The sequence below is a fragment of the Gekko japonicus genome, unplaced genomic scaffold, assembly GCF_001447785.1.
Source record: "Gekko japonicus isolate JY-2015 unplaced genomic scaffold, Gekko_japonicus_V1.1 scaffold550, whole genome shotgun sequence".
Lineage (NCBI taxonomy): Eukaryota > Metazoa > Chordata > Lepidosauria > Squamata > Gekkonidae > Gekko > Gekko japonicus.
Genome location: NW_015167070.1, coordinates 960,881 through 987,606, shown reverse-complemented (window position 1 = coordinate 987,606; position 26,726 = coordinate 960,881). Strand labels below are relative to the sequence as shown.

At 40.4% G+C, this 26,726-nt stretch overlaps 1 protein-coding gene across 1 annotated transcript in view; it reads right to left on the bottom strand.

Annotated features, from left to right (window-relative positions):
* The window catches only part of CPED1 (cadherin-like and PC-esterase domain containing 1), a 162,581-nt gene that overhangs the window by 12,491 nt on the left and 123,364 nt on the right, over nucleotides 1-26,726 (bottom strand). The window contains exons 16-18 of the mRNA XM_015412691.1: nucleotides 24,631-24,802; nucleotides 6,443-6,560; nucleotides 3,265-3,401 (exon numbers count right to left, since the gene is read on the bottom strand). Of these exons, the coding sequence (XP_015268177.1) occupies nucleotides 3,265-3,401; nucleotides 6,443-6,560; nucleotides 24,631-24,802 (427 nt within the window). The remainder of the gene's footprint in view (nucleotides 1-3,264; nucleotides 3,402-6,442; nucleotides 6,561-24,630; nucleotides 24,803-26,726) is intronic.

The following is a 26,726-nucleotide window of genomic DNA, read 5'->3' as shown; positions in this document are numbered from 1 at the left end:
TTAGCAAATTTTATTCTTATTTTTTCCCTTTTAAAATGTAAATTACTTTTTAGAGCGATAAATAAAATGCATGTTTTGTCACCTTTCACATCTACTATAATTGTGTAATGATATAGGCCCAGTTATATAAAAAACTACTTACTATTCAAGACAAGTTTCCCATTACAATTTTATGAAAAATTGCCTTCTACAATAATTAAAGTGTTATGCTTCAGCAAAGTCACAGAACTATTATGGTAAAAGTTAATTAACCATAAAGTTATATGAGGTTTTGTCATGCAGATGTAAAACAAATCAAGCCACGTTATATTTGGGTTTCACATCTTTTTGATACAGTTAAATCCATGTCATTTCCCAAGTGGTCATCATCTAACAAGTGTAATATAACCTCCATACAGTTTCCCTTAATAAGGAGTTCAAAGACAAATTGCTACATGAAATAAACTTAGTAAAAAAAATTTCTCAGCCAGAAACCTCCCTCAGTCCCTGTAGATGACTGATTGGCTTTGATTACACACCATAAACTCAAATAGATCCACTTATAAAATGCTGAAGGAAATATATTTTCCCTTTTTCATGTCTCAGCCAATCTGGATCTGTTCTTCTACCTCAGGTGGTCCCAAGTTAGTCCCATCAGAAATAACTTTATTTAAGCACACTCTCACATGCATGAAAGTGAAAAAAGCAGTTTGGATAAAGGTGGTTACAACTATTAGTGGGAAGCAAAATGATGGTAAACTGTCCCTGCAATCCCAAACACACTCCTTGGTTCCTATAGAATTATACTTTTCATTCACCCAGAAGCCATTATCTGTTGTATGTCGTATAAACAGATGAAAAGGGTTTTGCCTTATACCTCATATTATTTGAGAATAACTTTTGCTGTATTTTAGAGCTTTTAGGTGAGTTTGCTATGTCAGAATTGAAATGATATTAATAGAAAGGGAAAGTTAGATTAAAGAATAATATTCTTCTAAAATCAAATAAATGCTGGGAAGAAATCTTTTAATGTTGTTTTCCCCTTCCTAAGGACAAAGTAAAATCTGGCAGCAAAATCAACAAAAAAGTGCACAGCTTCTGTCCGCTTTTGAATATAGAATCCTACCAATGTAAGCAAATTGATTAATTCTGTAGATTTAGTATTTTCCCCTGTTAAAATGAAATCATTTCAGTCTATACAGCTATAGTAGGGAATACCTATGTGTCAAGCAAAGAAGCAATCACAAAAAGGACTGATAAAAGATTATTTTATAGACAATATAATATTTAATTTAATAATATTTAGAATACTGCTTTCCGCTATATGCGTAAACCAGTGTTGTAGGCATCTGTTGTACATTGCCATTCAACCTGGCTGCATCAGAAGAAGAGATAGGACAATGAGATAGTTTCCCATTGGCTCAGCTAGTAATGACTACTATTTGGCTCCTCCCAGAACTTTCTGTTATAATCCTGTTATAAAATATTTTGCAATATTATTATATAGTGGGTACAAACTTTGGGTTGGGAAATTCCTAGAGACTTGGGTGTAGAGCATGGGGAGAGTGGAATTTGGGGAGGAAGCTCAGCAGAGGTGTGTTTCCTTAGAGCAGGGGTCTCCAACCCTTTAAAGCCTTTGAGCCCCTTTGGAATTCTGACATAGTGTGATGGGTAGCCACAAAATGGTTGCCACAACTTACCTTCAGTCAAACAGTGAAGATTCTTGTGCTGTGGTAGCAGCTGCTGCCAAAGCAACCTTTTAAAAATCTGCACAGCCAATCAGAGCTCCAATGGTCAATAAGAAGCCTTGCTGGGCAAAAGCCTGACCCCACCAACCGGGCAAAAGCCTGACCCCCCCTACTTTCTATAAAGACTAGGTGGGTACTAGGAAAGGTGTTGGCGGGCACCACAAGGACCATGTTGGGGACCCCTGCCAGAGACTCTGCATGCCAAAGCCGCTGTTTTCTCCAGGGAACATCTGTTTAGTCTGGAGGTCAACTGAAATTCAGGAGAACTCCAGGCTCCACCTGGAGGTTGGCAGTACACTACACAAATTTGCTTATTTTTCCTTTACCCTTCCTTTTGCATCACTTTTCTTAGACTATAAGCTTTGGTTTTAAATTGAGTCACCTTGCAGAAATATACAACTGTAATAAATATATATAGGGCACGAGTTTTTTTTGGAAAGAGAGACTGAAAGAGAAGGAACACGAGGTGTGTGCCTTTGTATTAAGTGCAGCATGCTTGTTTCAGTTGTTCATTAACTGAATAGACTTGGTCCTTAGTGTATTTTCAGTCATGGGGATAATGCAGAGCAAACATTTTCTCACGTTTTCTTACTTACTTCTGCAAACTCGTATCACCAGAAATTGTAACTCAGTCACAGACCTCAGTCAATTGTTAGACAGTCACACAGTGCCTATTAAGAAGAAATTGTGTTTCCAAGCAACCATCTTAGACTCTTCACTACCAGAAAACTCAGCCTAGTGAGGTCCCTCTGAGACCTGCACGAGAATGTGAAAGAAGAGTTGATAAGATTAGTGGGCAGAAGCATGGCCATGCATTAGGTATACAGCAAAAGAAAACAGAGTGCATGCAAAGTTTGTTTCAAGCTGTCACAGACACAGAAGTTCTTTGTATGGAACATATTACATCCAGTACCTAGATGCAACCTGGACCCATTTTATCCTGATATTAGAATGCTGTCATATGAAGGGCTGTTTACAGTGGGCAGGGCTACAGTTAAATGAAGACGAAGAAGAGATTGGATTTATACCCCGCCCTTCACTACCCAAAGGTGTCTCAGAGTGGCTTACAAACTCCTTTCCCTTCCCCTCCCCACAACAGACACCCTGTGAGGTGCAAAAAAAAATGAGACTAATTTTGGTGCAAAAATAAAAACATCACCTTAGATCCACCAGAGTTTGTCTCTGGGTAGAAGGGTATCCATTCATGGAGTGCAACCTTCTTGCCTCCTCCCTCCCACAGCAGCCTGAAATGACCCCGGAACTCTTGTTCCTTCGGGAGATGCAGGTTTAGGAAGGATTAGGAAGCGGCATTTCAGGTTGCCACAGGAGGGGGTAGATAAGAAAATTGCCCTCTGTGAGTGGATATCCTTCTGTCTATGGAAAACTCTGGTAGATCTAATGTCTAGTGAAGATATTATTTTAATACATCACTAAGACATAGCAAATATCTATATGAATATATATTCAAACAATTCCTTTAGTGCAGAAATAAACTAGTTTCCTGTAAATGCCTGTATCTTATACCAAATGTACATACCTTTTTGCTTTCTAGACACTGCTGGAGTTCCAGTTTGTTAATGACAGGGTATTGACAATTGTGGGGCTGCCATGTTATTTGTCTCCAGTCACAGGTTCTGTTGTCGGAACAACTAAGACAAGGTACAATCCATTGTCCTGGAAAACAGATCACCACCATGTTTTTTGTTTTCATTTGGATATTAATTAGTCACATGTGTACTTGTTGTTAACATGAGGAGTAAGGAGATGTTCATGGATACAGAGTATGAAGATGTCCTTCTTGGGAAAACATTTGCTTATGTGGCCAAACAGGAAAGGAGTATTTAATAACACTGGAGAATATTCCTCAGTGTAGAATACAGAAAAAAATGAAAGCACTCAAAGAACAGTTCACACATAACATATATATCACATGATGGCTGCTGCCTAAATTGATGACTTAAACTTGTGAATGAGTTGCAGATCAAGTGTCATATACAGAATGTTTGTATCAATTTACGTCACCTTAATGTTTGAGATCCAGAAACAAAGAAGATGGTTTATACCTTTTACCGAGAAGTAAATAATGACCTATCAAGTAGTAAACACAGTGCTTGAACTGAAGACACCAAGGGGTCCCAACCACCTAACTCTTGAAGGGCCTCCTCTTATATATCCAGAAAGGCCATGATTCAAGAACCACCTCCATGGCTCTCCTGCTTGGGTGCCTCCACCATTCTCAGTGTAGCTGTGTGCTTGGCTAAGGAGAGCAATCTGGTCTTTAGCTCTGCACTGCCTTGTTTACTTTGCCAGATCCTCTGTTCATCGTTGCTGTTCTGTAGCAGCCCTTAGGAGATACCTCTGCCTTGAAAGAATCTCTGTTGAATGAGCCCAGCATTGAGATGATGTTTCCATTTCTGAATAACATGACTTATGATCGTAATGAGAATAAAGGATTAAGAGGGTTATTGTTGGAGGTTTGGGGCTGGAGAGTTCTTTTTTTAAGGTTGGCAACAGGAACTAAAAACAATATTTGTGAGAATATGCTTTGTTCACTCATCTCAGTGCAGCTCAGCTGGAGTAGGTCATTACTGGTCAAGGTAGGCAACATAGTAAGAAATTAAGAAGACATAAGACTGGCGCAGTTTTATCCTAAGCACAGTTATACCCTGGCCTGACTTCAGTAGAATTAGAAGGATGTAATTCTGCTTTGGATTTCATGGTTAAACACTTTCCTGAATGCTGTGCTTATGCCCTTATAAACGTGGCTTGCAATGCCTGGAATATCCCTGCTGCTTTTCTAAGCAACTTTCTTATATTTTTGCATATTTCGTCTGGGGAGAAACTGATGGCCCAGAACATGCCAGGACTAGCTCTTCCATCCTTACAGACAACAGCTAATGCAGCTGAGAACCCATGACCCAAGGCATGGTCCTTGTCTCAAAAGAAGAGATGGAAAGAGCTTTACAACTTGCTGTTGTGCAGTGATGGGAAGCGTGGCTGTTCTACCTGCCAGCAGACCAAAGTATGTGTTGCCCAAAACAGTGGGGCCCACCTTCCACCAGTGTTGCAATATTCCTCTGACAGCCAAGAATGGACAGAGTTCTGTTGGTGTGTAGCTTATAAGGACTAGTGGGAAGGGCAAAAACGGAGGTGTCCATGAGTGAGGCACGTGCATTTCATTAAGGCTCTTTTATTTTACCTGAGGGTTCCTCAAGAGTTGCCACTATAGTAGCCAAAGGCTGAAACAAAAAAGCTGGAAAGATCCTTCCCCTTCCTATATCTGATTTTGGTTGTCTCAACCTGACACCAGGTAAGGGTAGGGCCTTCTCCATAGCATTAAAGGGTCTCTCACTAGGTACTCATCTGTCTGAGGCTTTATTTCTCATGTTTACTACTCTAGTTATTCATGGATCTTTACACAGCTGCAAGTATACTGATTTTGATGGTAGAAGTAAGAGGTGATCTAAGCTCAGTAAATGCAGTATTAAAAATAATTATACATGCCATTTGTATTTACGTTGTGAAAAAGCACACAGAATAGTTTTGACCTAATCTTGTCACATCTTAAGAATCAGGGTCATTATGATATCAGATCTTTTTTTATTTAACACAGTGTCAAAAGGTCACTTATCCCAGCCCAGGCCACACACCTTTTGTCACAGGGCTGCATCACAAAATTACAAAACCCTGGGGTGAGTAACTGTTCACACACCAGTCTGGTAGTCTGCCGCCAGTCCCTTTAACTAATCCAGTAGTCATAAGCCAAAGGGCAAAGCTTCTAACCCTCCTGGGTCTAAATCAGAAAGTCCACCCTGCGAAGTAGGCTTACAGGAGTTTCTCATAAAAGGCAAGTTACACGGGTAGGTGATCAGCCAATATAGATTGAGGACTGTGAAAGCAAATAACCCAAACGTAAATTAAAAAATATTTTTATTAAGGTACAAGGATACTTCGAACAGGAACAAAAGACTGTGAGGATAAAACAACAAAACTAGAGATTTAAAGGCTAACTAAAACTGTAATACATTGGTTCCAAGTTACAAGATATTACCCATTATTAGATGGATGTTCCAGTGATCCAAAGTGGCTCTACTCCTGAGTCATCACAGCCCAGAGCTGAATGGCCCATGTGTTATCCAAGATGGCTGAAAATGAGCAAGAAGGTGTCTACATGGCTAGGTCTCGAATAGCCACCATCAAGCTGAGGAGAGACTAAAATCTCATGTCTTTATGGGTAAAGGGACCCTCATGGTTCCAGGTCTATGAACCAATAAGGTCTCTTAGTGATGACACATAGCCAAAGAGTTAGACCAATGGCTGAACAGGCGATGTAAACAGTGGTCTGACCTGGGAGGAAGGAACAACGTCAATCTGCAGCTAGGTTTGGCCCCTTTTCCCACAGGTACAAATCATGGCCTAATTGAAAGGAATGTGGCTAATTGGAAAGTCGGTACCAGCTTCTCAACTCCCTTTCTGCAGCTGGTGTAATCAGTGCTTCACAAGGTCACCATGCCCTTTCTCAGCAAGACACTTTTGAACTCTATTTAACTCACAAGCAGGCCACATTCAAAGCCTGAACCAAACTTTGAATCAGAGCAAAATTTTAAGGGAACCAAAGTTCTTTACACACAGTGCCTGCAACAGACTTAAGAATCTCCATTCTAGTCAGAATAGAACATATTTTCAAAGATGCAGAAAATGTATCAGGCACAAACCTTGTGTGTCCCCTGCCTCACATGTTTTCAACTGTGGCTGTGAAATGGCTGACAGGTATTCAGTAGACAAAGGTTGCAACCCACAGGATTCCTCGGGATGAATCAGTGAACCACAATCCTGATTTAAAATATGAAAAGGAGGTTAATTAATATGCAGCAGTTACTCAGACACACGGGGAGTATGCTGGACAACATGGGAGGATTTAAAAGGAGAAGGGGACGGGGAAGTTGTTTCCAATCAATATTGTTGTTTCCTGGTTCCTGCTGTCCTACATCCATTTGTTTTAACTTTGGTGGCTCAGCCATCTTATTAAACGTCTTTACACGGCACAACAGCCACGGAGTAAGAGAAGGGTCTACTTGGAATGGGACTATGGTGATGGTCAGTTTTAAACCCCTTTCTCCCTTCTGCCTTTTCCCTGATTAAAGTCAAATTGCACCTAATGGTGCTGTTGCCCAGCATGTTTTTCCCTGCTGGGACAAATAACACTTCCATCAAAAAAGGACATAGAAGGGAAGAAACTCCCTCACCCCAGCTGCTGTTTAGAGAACTTTAATGAGACAGGAGAACCAGTCAGGGCTCTTTTTGTAGAAAAAGCCCAGCAGGAACTCATTAGCATAACAGGCCACACCCAACAGAAACTCATTAGCATAGTAGGCCACACCCCTGACAGCACAGCATATTAGCATTTTAGGCCACACCCCCATGCCACCAGAAATGTTGTCATCCAGCCACACCCACCTTTTGCTTCTTATTCTGTTTACCTTGTTTGTTGTCAAAACCCAGGGCTTTTTTGGTAGCAGGAACCCTTTGCATGTTAGACCATACACCCTGAATGTAGCCAATCCTAATGAGTTTCTGCTGTTGGGTGTGGCCTATTATGCTAATGAGTTCCTGCTAGGCGTGGCCAACTCAGGAGCCAGCCGGAACTCCGTTCCTGTGCGTTCCTGCCCCAAAATAGCCCTGGATCCAGTCATAGATATCCAACATATCGTCTAGTTTGGCCTTGAATCATAACCAGAACTAAATATGGTTATTCCCCGGTTTTGCAACAAAACAATTTTATGTCAAGGTCCATTCTGTGTATCCAGTCATAATGCTGTTGTGAAGGTAAATTGCCAATGGACCAAATGTATAAAACAAAGACAATCTTTCCTTTTGGTTTATAAAGTCCTTCTCAAGATGACAAAAGCAGTCAAGGCACTGGACCTGTGGAAAGGTGATATAAGATTTCCCCAAGATAAAAGGGACAATTCTATCGATTTCCTAAGCAGAACTTTAGTGTGAAGACTAATTTGTGAGGACAGGGATGAATGTAAAATTTTCACCTGTTTGAAACAGTATGCTCATGGAACAGCATAACTAAAATATTTTATGTTGCAATATAAAACTCATAAGGTTTTTGATCTACACTCTTCCAGTCAAGATTTGGCCCAGTGATATTTTATTCTCTGACTTTTCAGAATTATATGGATAAAAGAATGCTACAGTGTGATGTAGGACAGGGAACTAAACTGTTATGTTTCTGTGGAAGAGTGAGCCCATAATTCCAGCAGTGTTACTGACACCAGTAGTATCATCAAAAGCTTCTACCACGCAGCCTAACAATTTGCACAAGGCTTCACAGGAAAATTCCAAATTCCTGAACAAACTGCAACTGCTGTCAACAAAGTGCCACAAAATAATTTAACAGGGATTTTCTTCTTCATTTCTAGTGAACAGTGCAGGCATTGAAGTAATGTGCAATAATCTTTGCTTCCAAATGTATTCTGGGACAACATCATTATTAAGAGTGTATCTGTGAAGATATGCTCAATTTGCTTACAAAAAAAAATCTTTTTTAAAAAAAAGAATATCTGAGTTCCAATCTCCTGTGGAGGATAAATGCAGAAAGTATGCAGTACACAAGGGAGGACCAGTGTTTTATGATCAAAGACAGTTTTAATATTGCCTTGTAAAATGGATTGGCCAAAGGTCAGCCACACACATTTACTTTAGCTCCACATAAGATACCCAAAGGATTTTATTAACAGTGTGTGGATTCATCAAGTTCCTTAAAGGTACTTGCAGTGCTGCCATAACCCTAATGCTTTCTCCGAAGATGAAAGTTGATGAAACTTCACAGAAATATCAGGCACTCTAACGATGAGAGGCAAACAAAGGATATTTATTTCTTTGGGCCAATCATCAAGGAAACTTTAAGATGGCTAGACTGATTTAAAAAAGAATTAAGTTTAGCATACATATTTCAAATTGTAGTGAAAACAAACTGCATCAGTAAACTTGTTACTATCTGGATAGTTGCACAACATGCTCCATTTGGTTCTAAAAATGTGCATCTACGTAACTGGATTAGGTTTTATGCTTAGTTAATCATGCTGAGATTGGTTCCGAAGACTAAGCAAACAGGATGTGCCCTGTTCAGTGCCCACTCATCCCCAGTTTATCTTATAAAGCCTTGGGGTCAGGATGGATTAATGTGGAAGGCATGCAAAAAGGAAACTATCAAGTCTCAAGAACATATTCAAGTATGGTGTCTACTGGATTATGGCAACGGATTTTAGTAGGACCCTGACAAGTAATTGAAAGAACTTTGACTTAACTACATAGGAATTTAGATCCAATAAGAGTTACTCTTATTTCTGGTAGCATTTATGAAGGTCACTTAAAAACAGCTCTGGCGAAGCAAAGGGTTATCCAGGATGGTAGGGAAAAAGCAAACGAATAATTTTAGGACACCTAACATAATTGCAACTACACCTCCATAAAGGAGTGAAATAGACTGGAAGCCCAAAACACTGTTTTTTGACCTCCATAGAGTTGTTTTCAGTGATTCAAAGATGCTATCTGAACAACGTTAGCATCCTACAGGTCAATCCAAGACAAGTTCCTCAAGAAAGAATATGACAAAAAAGAATCAAGATGTGTGTGAAACAATAAAAGACTCAATGTAATGAGCTAGATTAGGGAAATATTTCAGGGAGGGGGCGGGGAATGGCTATGTGCTGCTTTTGCTCTGTTTCTTAATAATATGGCAGCAGTAAGAATAGGTGGCAGCTGCCAATATTACCTGAAGTTGCCCATACCTTCTTGATAGTGAATCTTACCCTGACATAACACAATCACTATCAAAAGAGGATTTAAAAGAACTGATAAAATCAGGAACGGTACCATTGGAAAACATTGGCATAAAGGTTCATTATGAGCACTAAAGGACATTGCTCATCAGTGCTTATTTGAGGGGGAACTAATTTATCACTAAAAACTCTAAAAAGTGCCACATTAGATAAAGCAAACTGAAGGATTAGTATGGCTATGACATTTTGTTCCTAGCCAAATAGCTACTTAATTATAATCCCATTGCTTTGCAAGTGCAGAGCGAATACATGGTCAGATGCTAACAGAGAATAGGTAATGGATAGAGCTAGAGCTGCCAAGGGTTGGGGGGTAGGATTGCCATATTCTGCTTGAGAAACTCCGATTTGGGGATGGAGCTTGGGGAAGACAGGGACCTCAGTAGGGTACAATGTCACAGAGTCCACCCTCCAAAACATCAATTTTCTACAGGGAAACGGATCTCTGTAGTTTTGAGTTGAGTTGTAATTCCAGGGGATCCCAACATCCCACCTGGAGGTTGGAATCCCTAGGATAGGCTGATGGTAGTCCACCCAATTAGAACAGCCACCTGTTGTTCTTAGACCCTCAAGTCAGAGTCTCGATGCCCAGGCAAAGAGTACTCAGTCCATCTATTTCATAGGGTCCGAAAGCTACTCATGCTGGACACTAACAATAGCTTCTAATAGAGTTGCAGATGACATAATACACCCTGCTCTCTCATATTTATAGTTTCTGAGGAACTACAAGCACTATAAGACCTGTTTAACCATAGACAATAATGGGCTTGAGAAACAGAAGTGTACAACATGAGGAGTGATAGCACCATAGTACTGCATTCAATTTTCTGAGGAAAAAAATAAGTATTATATCTAGGGATGCCAACTCTGGGTTTGGAAATTTCTGGAGACTTGGGGGTGGAGCCTCTGGAAGGCAGAATCCAGAGAACGAAGGGAGCTTAGGAGGATCGCGATGCCATACAGTCCACCATCCAAAGCTGCCATTTCCTCCAGGGAAACAGGTATCTGTCGTCTGGAGATCAGCTGTAATTCCAGTCCCCACCTGGAGGCTGGTAACCCTGATTCTACACTCAGTGTAATGGGGCCCAGGGAATATCACTCTCTGTCTCTTCAGAGTCTAGTAACCAAGGTTTACAAGCCAGCCTGGCATGCTAGTTATATACAAAGATTACAGAAATGTTATTATTGCTTCTACTTTTGAATTATGACTGTACAGCCCTATCTCATTAATCAGGGAAAGAATGAAATTACCAAGTATTTCACTACAACATCTGCAACTAATTGTATTTTTAGAACAAACCCCCCCCCCCCAATCTGCATTGGTCATGAAGTCATTTTAGTGTCTTTACTTAATCAACCTCAGTTTTTTACATAGCCCAAGTACGATGAAGAGTGATAAAAAAACAGCCTATGAAAATTATACTAATAAAATTAGTCAGAGTGAGCTCATAAAAGAGCAAAATGGTATCTCATCACAAGGAAATACATTATGAGCAGATGGATTAGCTCCACTTCATCAAAATGATTAATGTAATGCAGCAAATGAGAAGCAAATGCCGCCACCGTCAGCAAGATGGCTTCAGCTCCTTTTGGCATTCTGGTACCGCAGAGCTTCTCTGAATGAATATGTGTTCCGATCACATTTCGGATTTTTCATAATTATCTCACAAATCCTCATCCAAAGACAAGCAGAAATTCCAAAATTGTGAGGACTTTTAAACTGTACTCCTGTTTACCCCCTTTTCAAAGGGAAACAAATATCAAAATAGGTATGAGCCCCAGCACTACGAAAGGTGAGAACATGTCCATAAAGAAATAAATGAAAATTATTTAAAAGTAGTACATTTTTTGGAAGGATTCGGTATTCTTGAGTAGATGAGGTAGGTGGTAGCCTTGCTGGCATGGTCAAAGTGTTTTCCAAATATTTGCCATGGTTAAGACACTACCAATTTTCCATATTTGAACATTCTTGACAACTCATAGTTGTGGTTTGCAATACACAATAGTAAGCTGTAAACAAGTATGCAAAATGTTTGGAGGGGGTGAGGAGGTAAGTATAATATAAATGCCTCTTCAGAGTCCTGCTCACAGCAGCTCATAAGGTTAAAAAAAACACACCAATACAACAAAATCATAAAAACAATAGCCACAAAGCAGCATCTTACGCTTTTGAGGAGTACTTTAGTACTAAACTGCAGAGGACCACACAGGATGGGTCCTTGGCAGAACAAGAGAGGATGGGGTATAAATGTAATCATCATCATCATCATCCTCTTCCTACTTCATATCAGTACAAAGCCAGCCACAGAAGCTGCATGCTGATGCTAACACCTTGGTGATCCCCCTTCTTAGGAAACAGGCAGGAGTTTACTGTTTATTAGATTATCCTTATTAATTATATTAATATATTTGTGCATTTTTATTTTTCATTTATAGACTGACGTTTCTGGCCATACCTGAGCAGACTGCTAGTCTGGCCCGTAGCTAACATGGGGCCCACGGGGCCCAGCCCCCTAGTGTTTCTTCTGGGCCCTCTCCCTCCTGGGCTGCCCCCAAAATGCTCCAACTTACCACCTGCACTGTACTTCCATTTAATTAGCTGGTGCCCCCCCCGAGGCCCCCTCCCAAAGAATTCCCTAGCTACAGGGCTGCTGCTAGTACCTTGGTGGTAGTAATCTGCACTGCAATGACTTCAACCCCCTTTTAAAAGTTCTGGTGGATATACTTTTGTGTTAAAATAGTTACCAATGTTCCACTGTCTGCTAAGCCAGTAGGTTACAGAATCTCATTGTGAACCATTCTAATTCAACATTTGGAGAAATGCTTGCTGCAAGACAATCACACATTATTAAAGAAATGTGTTGTTTTGATGAGCTCCTGTACAGCCAGTTCAATGGATATTTGGGTTACTCCTCTGGGATGTTAGCATCTGGAATATTTCCTTTGAACTTAATATGTTTTGTTAAAAGTTAGAGAAGAAGTACATACGACATTGAAAACATGAATGGGATCTGGTTGCTCTGAGGCTGTTCTCCTACACAATGCCACAAACCCAATTATGTTCTAGCCCTTCATGCAAAGGTGGAGGTTACATATGTGCTGAGGGAATAATACTGATGAAAAACATACTTGACTCATTAGTCAACAGCAGGCATTTCCCTTTGTTCATGTTTACAGGCTGCACTCAAATATGCCCTGTACAGATCCAAGCCAGAGTGCTTTGATGTTTTTTAATTTTACTAATATTGTAAAGGAAAGCGAAGTCTTAGACCAGCTACAGTGGTGGTATATGGAAAAACCCAGTTGTGCAGTATTAAGCCACATGTTTCATTTTCCCATTTGGGAAAATTAATAAGTCACACATGCTTTTGGTGCAACGTTAGTAAGCTTTAACCCATCAGAAAAAAGTAATCCTCTTACACTGGAAAAATTATATGTAAATATAACTTTTTATATATTGGACCTTTGAGGATTACATGGTATCCATGACTTACAGTGCAATACAAAGCAGAGTTATATCCATCGAAGGCAAATGAATTAAATGGATTTAGAAGAATACATATGCTTAGGACCGCACCATTGGACACTGCCTTCTCTGAGGTATCGTCTGATTTAAATGGTTTTATAGGAACATTAGGATACCTCATTAATTCTGTATAAATCATAATAGTTAACATAGATGTTTATAGTTATTTGTAATATTTTATTTTATTTTTTTAAATTAAAGTCCCATCCTCCCCACATAGCAGGCTCAGGGTGGGTTCCAAACAAGCCAATCTGCACTCAATGCAGATTTACAATTAAAATGTAAAACATATAAATCAATTAAGATTAAAACATGTAAACTAATACTGGATATACAATATGCCTCAACAAATGATGTTAATACCGGCAATGTAGAATCTGCGGTCCCTGGAGGGGAAGCAGTATCAGGTGGATGCCACTGCCTCAACTGAAAGCCTGGCGGAAGAGCTCTGTCTTACAGGCCCTGATCTCATATGGGAGCTCATTCCACCAGGTGGGGGCCAGGGCCAAAAAGGCCCTGACCCTAGTTGAGGCAAGTCAGACATCCTTAGGGCCAGCGACTACCAGGAGATGATGGTTTGTAGAAAGCAATGTTCTGTGGGGCTCATATGGGAAGAGGTGGTCTCAAGGATATGCAGGCCCCTGGACATATAGGGCTTTAAAGGTAAGCACCAGCACCTTGAAGTGGATCTGGAATTCAATAGGTAGCCAGTGCAGTTCACACAGCACCAGGCAGATGTGGCGCACAGGCAGCAACATCTATACCTGTGCAGCTGCATTCTGCACTAGCTGTAACTTCCGAAACAGAGTCAAGGGCAGCCCCATGTAGAGAGAATTTATAATAGTTACTTAGAAATCTATCTGAAGATGGAAGCCCTGGGATGCAATTAAATTGTCCTGATCCAAAGAAGGACCTTATGAGAAAGCCCCTCCGAGGCTGGAAAATACTGTCTATAGAGTAATATTTCTTGACAATTTCCTTTTGTCTGTCCTGAAATGACTGTCCATCAGCTTCGTTTGACGCCATCAAGTTCTAGTATTTTGAGGGAGGGAGAAAAAGTCATCTTTGTCAACTCTCTCCACCATATGTATAATTTTATACATCTCTATCGTTTCTTCTCTTAGTCTCTTTTCTAAATTGAAAAGTCCCAGACTCTTCCGTCTTTCCTCATGGGGAAGGTGCTCCAACCTCCTAATCATCTCGATTGCCCTTTTCTGTACTTTTCCCAGCTCTGCAATGTCCTTTTTGAGATATAGTGACCAGAACTTCACACAGTATTCCAAATGAGGTCGCCCCATACATCTATGCAGGGCCATTATAAATATAGAGTTTGCCTTTTTCACTGCTGCAGCGTACTGGGTTGACATTTTCACTACTATGACCCCAAGATCTTTCCCCCCCTCTCTCAGCAAGTTCAGACTTCATTAGCATATATTTGAAGTTGGAATTTTTTGTTTCAATGTGACATTGGGATTATTTGTTCCAATTCTTGTTCCAGTGTGGGACTTCTTGTTCCATTCACCTTATACTTACCAACATTGAACTTCACCTGCCACATTGTTGTCCACTCACCCAATTTGTAGAGATCCTCTCAGATCTCTTCACAGTCAGCCTTCACCATCATGAATAATTTTGTGTCATCTGCAGACCTGGCCACTACACTACTCACCCCTAGTTCCAGATCATTTATGAACAAATTAAATAGTACCAGCCCCCATACCAATCCTTGTTGGACCCCACTGCTTACTTCCCTCCATTGTGAGAACTGTCCATTTATTCCTATGCTTTGCTTCCTGTCATTTAAACAATTTCTAATCCATAAGAGAACCTGTCCTCTTAATGTATGACTGCTAAATTTACTCAGGAGTCTTTAGTGAGGTACCTTGTCAAAAGCCTTTTGAAAATCCAGCATATAAAGTCTAAAGATGACCATTATCTACATGCTAATTCACTTTCTCAGGTTTAATCCCTGGCATCTTTTGGTAACAGGATCAGGTGTTGGTGGTGGAAAGTACCATCAAGTTGCAGCCAATTTATAACAAGCTCATAGAGTTTTCAAGGCAAGAGATGAACAGAGGTAGTTTTCCATTGTTTGCCTGTGTGTAAGCAACCCTGGACTTCTTTGGTGGTCTCCCATCCAAGTAGTAACCAGGGCCAACTCTGCTTAGTTTCTGAGATCTGATGAGATTGGGCTAGCCAGGTCAGGGTGTAAAATATAAAAGGATCAGGTATTAGGTGATGTGAAAGACCTCCACCAGAAGTCCCTGGAGAAGAATTGCCAATCAGAACAGAGAATACTAAGCTTGATAACTAATGGTCTGACTCAGTCAATATAAGGCAGCTTCAAAGGCTGATCTGAGATTTTTGATTTGTGTTTGCCAGAGCACAATATGAGGAGTTGGTGTAAGCCTTGATTAAGCATGCTCAAAGTTATAGATGAGCTTCCCCGGTGCTGGGTTAAACTAGTGATATTTCAGGGATTTAAAATATTTGTTCAATGAAGAGCAGCTTCAGTAGTCTGTGAAGTCAATGGAGATACTGTGGTGCTGGGTGACAGATGCCCTAGGGGACTCATGGACACTTAGGAAGTGGCTTTGGGAAACAATGCTGAGAAGAGCACTATGCTGTTCCTGTAAGTCCTTCATTTAGACTTTCAGAATAAGCCTAAGGGTAGACACGGTTCCTAGGGGCTCATGCACATGATATTTAATACCCTCTGCATGCATTTCAAAGCATCCTTCAATTAGAGGAGGAGCAGGCTTAAATGCTACCTCCATGAAGCACGAAAAAATGACTAGGAAGTAAGAAAGGAAACTATGCAAGAGCATTTTCCTTCGAAGACTATAAGCCACCTCAAGTGCTTCCATCTCAAGGTTATTGAAAGATAAAAGCATTTCCCCCCAATCATATGTCCGTGTGTGGCTGCCCAGGACTACCATCTGACCCACATGCTGAACAGCTTCTGCATAAATATCTCTCTGTTAATGACCTCTGGCTCAATATTATGTTTGGTTAACAAAGAAGCTCCATGTGTTGCATATTGTAGTCCAAACAGATAAAGTATCTTGCAGCATTTTTAAATCGCATTCCTTTTCTAAGAAAAAGAAATCAAAGCTGAGCAAAAATTCAGTGGAATTTAAAAAGTAACTCACTGCACTGTCATATTTAGTCTTAACAAAGGTACAGTGTCATTGCATTGTGTGGATGATCAAAGGAGGTGCTTACAGTGTTGCTTTAATACATTATGTTCTTGCTATAATATTAGTATAAAAGGAACCAACAAAAATTATAAGCCAAGCAGCCTAAGTAAACCAATCCATTACACTTGATCAAGCTGATTTCACTGTATTTCCACTTCCTATTGTAATAGGGATGCTCAGACACTTGCTAGATCATCTCACGTTTTGCTTGCCAATTTTGAGCATGGAGCCAATTATTGTTGGACCATTTAACTGTTCATGAGCAGCTCAGCTGCTTATGGTCATGTATTTAAAAGTACAGTGCCATGCAATGGCAGCACTTCATGCATGCTCAAACTCACACAGTCTGATGGAAGTCTTGCTCCCCACCCCCACACAGACTGGTAATCACTTGGGGATGCCAGCATCCAGGTGGGACCTGGTGATCCCCCAGAATTACAGGTTATCTCCAGACTGCAGAGATCAGTTCCCCTGGAGAAGATGGATGCTTTGGAGGGTGGATTCTATAGCATTGTACCCCACTGAGGTCCCTGTCCTCCCCAGGCTCCATCCCCAAGTATCCAGGAGTTTCCCAACCTGGATCTGGCAACCCTACCCCCATCCCTTGCTGGTGGCCAGGGGGGACCTGGCATACCTCTCAGCAGTGACGTATTTAAATAACATGTGAAGAAACCAGTCAGCCAGTAACTAAAAGGAAACACTCTGTATGTGTGTGGGTATGTTTTAAAGTCTTACTGATTGGTAGATTAAAGTTTGAGTCCAGTGGCACCTTTAAGACCGACAAAGTTTTATTCAAGGTATAAGGTTTCATGTGCACATACACTTCTTCAGCTACCCACCTGAATCTGTTCGGTAGACTGCCTCTGGGCTATTGAAATTATTTTGCACATGCTCATTTTTGCACTGTCTTAAGGGAATCACAGCCACCCCTGTCACAGCTGAAGCTGTGTAGGTCTCCCATGGGGAATTTGTCACACCCATGGCAGCATCTGAACCTCTGTGTGCTTCTGTTACATCATATACAGGATCTCCCCAGTTCTTTCCACTGTTAGGGCGGAAGGGGGGGGGGGGAAGCTGCGGTCCATGCACAGATTATTACTCCACCCTGCAGATATGGAGCCTCTAATTACTTCAGACCTAGCACTGATTCTGCCCTGAATTCTGCACAGAAACCAGCAGAAACCAGTGTACTGTCTGAATCTTGTATCTTTCACACAGACACAAATCTTCTGCACAATATAAAGCACATAGATTGGCTGCACATCAGTGAAGATCCAATAGGTGAGCACTGCATGGATTTCTCCCTGTATAGTGCCATGCTTTGCAAATCAAATAAGATGCTGAAAGTGAGGATGTGCAACATTACCAATGAACAAGTGTAATACTCTATGCAGGATTCCTATGGCCTGACAAATGAGCAGCTACATTTCAAAGAAAAAAGATCACCAGGATATGTAACTGACCCAATAAGTCACCGGAGCAATTGTTGCAGATTTTCTCAACATCACACTGTTCTTCCTTTCTCTCCTACGGAAACTGGTTTATTTAACTAGGAAGACACACAGCCCACATGAGGGAAAGCATTTCCCTATGGCACATACCTGCTTCTAGAAGGATAAAATTTCCTGTCATTATAATTTTAAGTGTCAAAAAGAAAAAGGTGCTGGTTAAATGATTTCAAGCATAATTTCTCCCTGCTGTATAAAGTGGTTTCAACCCAAATCCTAATTTTCAGGCATTCAATTTGTAGGAAGCAGACCAGGAGGACAGCTAATTCATTTCTTGTATTTGAATTAGTTTTAGAAAGTTGCTTATAGTTACAAAGCTCCCTTTTCAACTTCTTTAAAAGGTTGTCCCCCCCCAATGCCTCGTCTTCTTGCACATACTTGTATTATTTATTCTTCTTTCTTTTGTTTTCTGAGGGTTTCAACTTTTCCTGATAGATCTGGACTTGGAAATGACCATGGAAAAATAGCTTCTCCCTGATTTGCACAGATGATCATTTTATCATAAACTTTTTTCTCTTTTACAATCCTACAAGTCATCAACGCAATGACCAATAAAGTGATATTTTTATTGAGGTCATTAAATGCTGTTTTGCTTGCAATGCACTTGAGTCCATTTCATCTGTTATTTTAAAAATCTGCATTTGCTATCTACATTCATGCTGAGAAAGGATCTTGTGCAGGCACACGTTTTTTAATCCATTTCAGTTTTGTATCATTGTGTTCCATCTTCCTTGAAAATCATTCTCCTGCTTTACACGAATTTTGAGCACAGTCTGGCTTCTGACAGTTTGCTAAAAGTAATTTGGAATATGGGGGGGGGGAAATCATCTCATTTGCTATGGGAAACTTAGTGCCTCTGTCCTGAACACATTTGGTTGAAAGCAACAAGTTCCATTTATTTAAGTGAAACTTGCTTCTAAGGAAGTGTAATTTGCCCCCCCCCCAGTGTTGTTTGGGAAGCAGAATCATAGAGGCTGAAACAAATCAGATCTCCTGCCTGATTGGATTCATTTCTCGTAAAATTGGTTGACAACTCAGCATTAGTATGATTGGGATCCCCTCCCCCTTTTCATTATTCCAGACACATCCATGTAGGAAGTTCTCCTTCACTCTTTGTCATCCTTTTTGCTGCTCTCTTATTTCATGACCTCTCCACTAATCCTGCTATTGTTCCTATTAGCAAGTTTAAGCAGGCAGACTTCAAACAGACTAGCGGTGGGTCACAAGGTTTAATGGGCACCCAGATAATCATCTAAATTACATTTCTAGGCCTGATGGACCAGACAGGCTTAGAGAGTAACTTTACCAGCTTTCACTGTTAATCAGCATGGATTGTGTGTCTCAGTGTGTCTCTGCCTTTGCCTGCCTCCCAGAGGGGCAGAGCCACAAGTGACTGATTAGCAAAGGCAGCTGCATTCACTTTCTTCTCTCCTGAAATTCAGTCAGGAGGCCCAAATGGCATGAAAGGCAAAAAGCGACCACAGCTCAAACGCCAAGTGTTCTCATCACTGAGAAATTATCCACCCTTGGCTCAAAGAGGACTATACTCAGCAAAAGCAGTTGTTGCCAATTTTCAGAATCTGTTAACACTTAGGAACTTGCCTACTGACGGATCCTCTTTCACGTTTATTGTGCATATCATCAAGCGGAAAGGGCAGTGGCTACTTCACATTGTCTATTGAATTCAAGAGCTATGGCTTGGGACAGACTCAAAAGGTTTCAGTGACTGCACATTCTAATTAATAGATACGGCTTTTATTTCTGGAGAGAAAGACAGAGCCAAAAAGGGTGGGATGAGTGGAGTTGAGACACTCATACAAACTATCAGATTTGTTTCTTGCTACTTGCTTCTTAAAGTGTTAAATAAAAACTAAAAAAAACCCCAGTTATGCTGAACACCAGTAGTCCAAATCTCCAACCTCACATTTTGTTGCTAGTTATCTTGTCTTTTAGCATTGTGCCCAGAAAAGTTATTAATAACTTGCAATGCATATAGAGGCCATAAAAACTGTGCAATGTGGAATTTTTCCTCATTCTAATTAATTCTGGATTTTTCTCATTCTAATTAAATCTGGATTTTTCATTCACTTATCCGAAATAAATCGTTTTGCTCTGTTTATGCTACTGTTTATAAAAGAATGAGTATATGGGTAATATGGAGGCCATCTTGCTTTCTTTTGATTTGTTTCCAGAACTATTGTACTGTCCATGCTTCAGCCAATAGTCTATTCCAAGGACTGCTCCATTGGTGCAATATAAAGCAGGGTTGCAACCTTCTAAGCCTATTGACTTCAATGGACTGAAAAGGACGTAGCTGTTTAGGATTGCACTACATGTCTTGCTAATGAGCTTCCCACAGTCTGCCTTAGTAATATCTGGATTAATATTTCCCTCTACCATTTTCCAGCCTGTTCTCATTTATTTGTTTTCATATTGCATTTTCCAGCCAGCACTATACTAATTTTATGGTGGGGGTAGTTTTATACTTTGTATAATGCCCTGTTGTTCCAGCACAGAGAGCATACTGCACAAGATCTGGCATGGTATACCAGAAGGAGTGTTGGACTGGGACCCTGGGAAACTTGGGTTCGAACCCTACTTCTATCATGGAAGCTTGCTGGTGACCTTGGGCCAATACATGCTCTCAGCCTGGACTACCTCACAGGGTTGTTTTGTAAGAAAATCTGCAGAGGGAAGAGTGATATTCTAAGCTGCTTTGAGTTCCAACTGAGGAGAAAAGTGGAATATTAAGTAAAAGCAAATGCATGTACAGCATGCTAACTTTCCAGTTAAACATAGCGGGGAGAATTTAAAAAGCAACCTGGAAGCCTGGGTCATGTTTTGAGTATGGGCAACGAAACAATTTTTTAATTAGTTTGATTTTATTTTTATAGGAGTCATTAGGACTCTTTTAGTGCAAGCACAAAAAGAAGCAGCCAAGAAGATTAGGAAGTACTCACGGGAAATGGCAGTTATTGGATGCAAGGTTCTGAATGCAACCAACTATCCCAGCATGATTAGGACTCCACATAATGAAGAATGAGATCATAGCTCATTACATGCATCTCACCCTATAAGAAGAATGGATGCGGAAAGGCTAAAAGCTACACAAAAAGGGGCTTTAAAGGAACTTAAAATTAACTAAGTGGCGTTGGCACTTAGAATTAAGCAATCCTCAGGTTGTTGGTTATTAAAGAGAAGACTGTAGTGATGCTATTTCATTTATTTGTGAGCAATTAAAAAAACCAAACACTACGTTCTCAAATACATAGTCGGAAGTGCTGGAATATGATATAGCAAAAATGATAATAATGCACTAGTCAATCTACCTTGCAAATAAAGCTGACCATTTTTATAAACATTTCAGTGAATGAATGAACAGAGAAAGGGAAATATGTCCTGGGATATTTCGAATTGATTGTTTCTTAGGTCTCCCTGTCCTTCCATAAACATAAGAAGCAAGTTGTACTGTTCTACAAACCAAGATGCTCTCTGTCCAGAGCTGAGATACTGTATGACTCTGGCTGTTTGACCTAGAACAGACTGAATTATCTATTCCATAATAAATCTAATATATCCTATAATATAAATTATCTATAATAAATCCATATGTCCATCTATAAATTCTATATATACATATATGACATAAACAGATTTATTTGATGGAGGGGAAAGCAAGAAATTGCAAGTAGATAAATAGGTACCACTTCGGTGGGAAGGTAACAGCGTTCCGTGCGCCTTGGTGTTTAGTCATGCCGGCCACATGACCACGGAAACGTCTTTGGACAGTGCTGGCTCTTCGGCTTTGAAACGGAGATGAGCACTGCAACCCTAGAGTCGGATTCGACTGGCTTTCGAGCAAGGGAACCTTTACCTTTACCTTTTTACAATTTAGAAAGGCTTCTGAGCAAACTGGCCTTATGCAAGGCACAAGGAGTATCCCATCTCTCCATGATCCCTTTGTTTCACTATTGTTCCTAATTTCTGAGTGTCATAACAGAATGAGATTCCATCACAGCAAAGGCATTTAACATCTTAAGAACCATTTTGGTGTAGTGGTTAAGTGCGTGGACTCTAATCTGGGAGAACTGGGTTTGATTCCCCACTCCTCCACTTGCACCTGGCTGGATGACCTTGGGCAAGCCATAATTCTGGCACAGCTGTTCTTGAAAAAGAGCAGTTTCTGTCAGAGCTCTCTCAGCCCCACCTACCTCACAGGGTGGCTGTTGTGGGGAGGGGAAGGGAAAGGAGTTTGTAAGCTGCTCTGAGACTCCTTCATGTAGTGAAGTAAAAAATGAAACACCTTGCACGAATACAGTATGATGGAGATTTCATCGTCTGATGGAGATTTCATCGTCTGATGAAGTGTGCATGCACACAAAAGCTTACACCTTGAATAAAACTTTGTTGGTCTTAAAGGCGCCACTGGACACAGACTTTCTTTATGCTAGACAATCATTACTTTCCCAAGTGGCCATATTATTCAGGATCTGTTCATCATGCACTGAGAACAAATGAAACATTCTCATTTCCAAATATGTGACGAAGATAACAACATGATCGTTAACATGAATCCCTCCCATATATTGTCACATTTTGCTTGTCCTGTATTCAACTTTTACAGAATTATTTGAAATGCTAGAGATATTGGACCTAAGTTGTCGTTGCAATTGTACTTCCTTCCAATTCTGAGTCAGGAAGGCACATTTTAAATGCAGCCCTTTCAGTCTCAAACAGAATAAATATAAAGCCTACAACCTCTTAATTTGCAGGAAATGCAGTACAGCAAAATAGTCTAAAGGAAACCCAAGCCTCTTAACATGCCATCATGGCTCAACAGTTTATCCCTTGACTAATTTGGTTTTAATGAGGATATTATGGGCACCATAAAAAGAGAAAGAGAGAGAAAACAACAATAATTTGGGACTCAGAGGGGCTGCAAGGCTTTAGAGCTACACACTCCTTTACTGAATAGCCTTGAACTTAATCCAGGATTACTCAAATGCATAAGAATTGTTGGCAGACTGGAAACAACATCCCTGGCTCTTTCTTTGTATTGTAACCTTCATCGTGGTATCAGCTTGCAGTGAAACTTGAATATCCTAACGGGATTAGACATGAAAGAAAAAAGTCTCTGGATTAGACTTTCAACTGAAGCCCCACTGTGAGAAAGACCACGCCACTGTCTTTGACCTTTTCCTTCCAATGCATGCGCCTAGTCAAGTGTCTAGAGAAGAGCCTATTGCTTTGCTTTATCCTTTGCTCCTCGAACAGGTGTCTGGTTACTAAAGAGAATAAGCATGGAAGCCTCTGATCTCCAGCACAGGCAAACTCAGCCAACATGATTAATGTACTCTTATACCCAAAATATTGTCACTACAGTATTCAAGATGTTCATTTGTGACCTGCTAATTACCAGCTACTATTTCTGTAAACTCTGATCAGAAGCAAAAGTTAAAGGCTTTTCTAAAACTTTTTTGCATTACATGGTCTTTTTTTGTTGTTTTGCATTACACAGTCTCTGAAAGATTGTGCCTTCATTACAATTAATACAAAATATTGGCTGAGTCCCAAAGCTTTGGAATGCTCAGTGAGATTTTCAAGAGCAGCCCCCTGTGCCATACTGGAAGTTACTTATAAAGATTTTCAAAGCTATATGGCACAGGAGACTGTTTTTGAAGAAGCGCAAAGAAGGTGTGGAAACACTTAATCTGGGTTTTGACAACAAACAAGGTAAACAGAATAACAAGCAAAAGGTGGGTGTGGCTGGATAATCACACTTCTGGTAACATGTGGGTGTGGCCTAATGTGCTAATGAGCTATGCTGTCAGGGGTGTGGCCCAATATGCTAATGAGTTCCTGCTGTTGGGTGTGGCCTTTTATGCTAATGAGTTCCTGCTGGGCTTTTTCTACAAAAAGAGCCCTGTAAAGTAATTTGTTCTGACAGTAAAGTGTATCTTAACTCAAAAGCCTCTTATACAATTTATACACTCTAGAAAGTTAGACTTTTCTCTGTTTTCATGTGAAGAGAGATTTTGTAGTTAGGGTTAATTCATCCACATGCAGTTTATTTATTGATTTGATTTGTGCCCCGCCCTTCCCGCCAAGGCAGGCTCAGGGTGGCTTACATAAAAATTGCAACAGATAAAACAGCAATATAAATATCTGCATAAAACACAACATGGTTACTAAAAACAATTTGTATGGTGATGGCGGTACAATAATAGCAGCATACGTAATAAACATACAGTCAGCAGTTAATTTCCCTATCTGCACGCTCAGGCTGGGTGATGATGATATTGGGCACAGGGTCTTAGATAGTTAGGTGCGGCTCCTTACCTGAAGGCCTGGTGGAAGCGCTCCATTTTACAGGCCCTGCAGAACTGTAAAAGGTCACGCAGGGCCATGATCTCTTCCAGAAGCTCATTTCACCAGGTTGGAGCCACCACTGAGAAGGCCCTGGCCCTGGTCAACGCCAGCCTAGTGTCCTTAGGGCCAGGGAGGGACAAATGATTTTGAGACCCTCACCTCTCTGGGGAACATGTGGGGAAAGGTTATCTATATGGTTATCTATATGGATATGGATGCTGAGAATTCTGTATTCATGTCCTAAAGCAGGACATCAAAATAAGGGAAATAGGGACTGGAAGAAGGTAAAACATAGCAGAAGAGATTGATGAAAAAAAATGTAGCCTTCTGTAGAAAAAACAAAATGAGGGAGGGAGGGTTAAACATTTCAATTGACCCTTTCATTGCAGAGAATGCAAGGGGTCCAAAGTGGCATAGAGAGAAAGTATTGTTTAAAAAACCAAAAAGTACCTGGACAAAACCACACATCATGAAGTCAGCAAACAGCGGCAAACTTGGACGGTCTTCTCGATAAATAATGATTTTATAGATGCTCACAACCTCATGCAGTGAATGAGATCCACCTGTTACTAGAATATTGACTCTGTTTATTCCTAGTCCAAGGGGGTAATTTGCAGCACTCCTAGAGAAAAGAGACAGGAATAAAACAAAACAAAAGCATAAAGTCAGTCTTAAGTACAGCAATTTTGACACCCTGTAGCCTTTTACGGTTATCACAGCTCAGATTTTCAGCAAAATATTCTTAGTTAAACCTAAAATTTTATTTTTATTTATTTTTTATTTATAAAATATGGTAGGCACACTCTGCTCTTGTACATATTCGGCACAGATACTTCCCAAGGAGTATAAAAAGTTTGTAAATATTTTCTTTCTAACCTGTACCAATTCATATTTTTATGCATGTATTTATTTTAAAAAAATTTAAAACACCTTCCCACGCAAATATGGTCCCCAAGGCAGCAAATATCAAGCATTAAAACAGTTGAACATTAAAAATATTTCAACAAATTATATATATGCTAATTCAATAGAAAACATACAAACAGACATAACACTAAAAACTTTGAGAGGGCCAATAGCAGTTTTGTGAGGTATGCCAAACAGAATAAAAAGTCTTCACCCACTGACAAAAGAAAACAATTGTGGGAGACAGATGACTCCCTGCGGAGGGAGTTCCAAGTTTTGGAACCACAACCATATTCCATGTATTATTTTACAATGAAGAAAACCATGGTTCCATAGAGCAAAACCCCTTCATTGTGTGCATGGATGCTTTTAATTTGAGTATTTTACTACTAATTTGAGTGTGACCCCAATTGCAGTGAACCAAGAAAATGAAAAACTGCACATCCAAGATGCAAGGGTTTAAATGATCCCATCATGGTGAATACTCTCTACAAACCTTATGTTGATTCTTCAGCTAAGGAGTTAATTGTTGTGTGTGTGTGTGTGTGTGTGTGTGTGTGTGTGTGTGTGTGTATACCTCATGGAGATACTGAGATCTCATGAGATCTCATGAGTGCATGAAATCTTTGAGACTCTATAGTAATTGGGGATCATTACAAAATCCATATACCTCATAGTTCTACCCATGTATTATCATAAACAGACTTTAATATGATTTCATACTTTAAGCATTGAACTGAAGCTATTGACATCTCTCTCTCGTTTAAATATTTAAACTATGAGATAATAGAAGCCAATTTAACTCTAACATAATGCAGGCTGTTTACGAGCAGGGGGGATCAGCAGGGGTTAGAACTAATTAGACAAATGACACTAAATCTGAATCCAAACAGAATAGCTGCTCATGGTAGCTTGTAGGATTCAGATGATACTGCTCATATGACATACTGGATTCAGCCTCATAATAGGCCAGACAGCTGAAAAAATTGCTGTGAATATTGCTGCAAGGTGCTTAAGTCAAATAAGATTACAAGTATTAGCTGGCCCTGGAAATTGCTCACTACCCAAGCATGAAAAGATTTCAAACAGAACCTGAGCCTACAATTTGTGCAGCCCCCTTTGCTCTAAAGAGAGGCTTGAATGGCTGAATAAAAGAATTAGAAAGTATCTCTCAAACGAACACAACAAGCTTGTAATGCCTCCTAAGAGCAGGGGTCATTTGGGGGGGGGACGCGGGGGGACGCCATCCCCCCGGGTGAGGTGCGGGAGGGCGGGGCCTGGAGCTCCCTGCTGGTGCCCACTGGAGGTCGCCGCCGGCTGTGGGGAGGACACACTTCCGGTGATGTCAGGGGGTGTGGCATATGCTAATGAGTTATGCTAATGAGTCCCCCTAGCTCTTTTTCTACGAAATGACCCCTGCCTAAGAGCAAACCACTCTAAATATGTAGGTTGGTATTTTAACACTCATGGCAGCCATTTTAGATGTGACAGCCAGCTTTTAGGCAAAAATCAATTATATTTTTTTTAACAAGGGCATTATACAAAGATTAAATATTGGTCAGGGTGCCAAGAACAGCACCCATGATTTCACCCTGTTATGGATGTGTGGGTTGTAGAACACTTATTTTCTTCATATCACG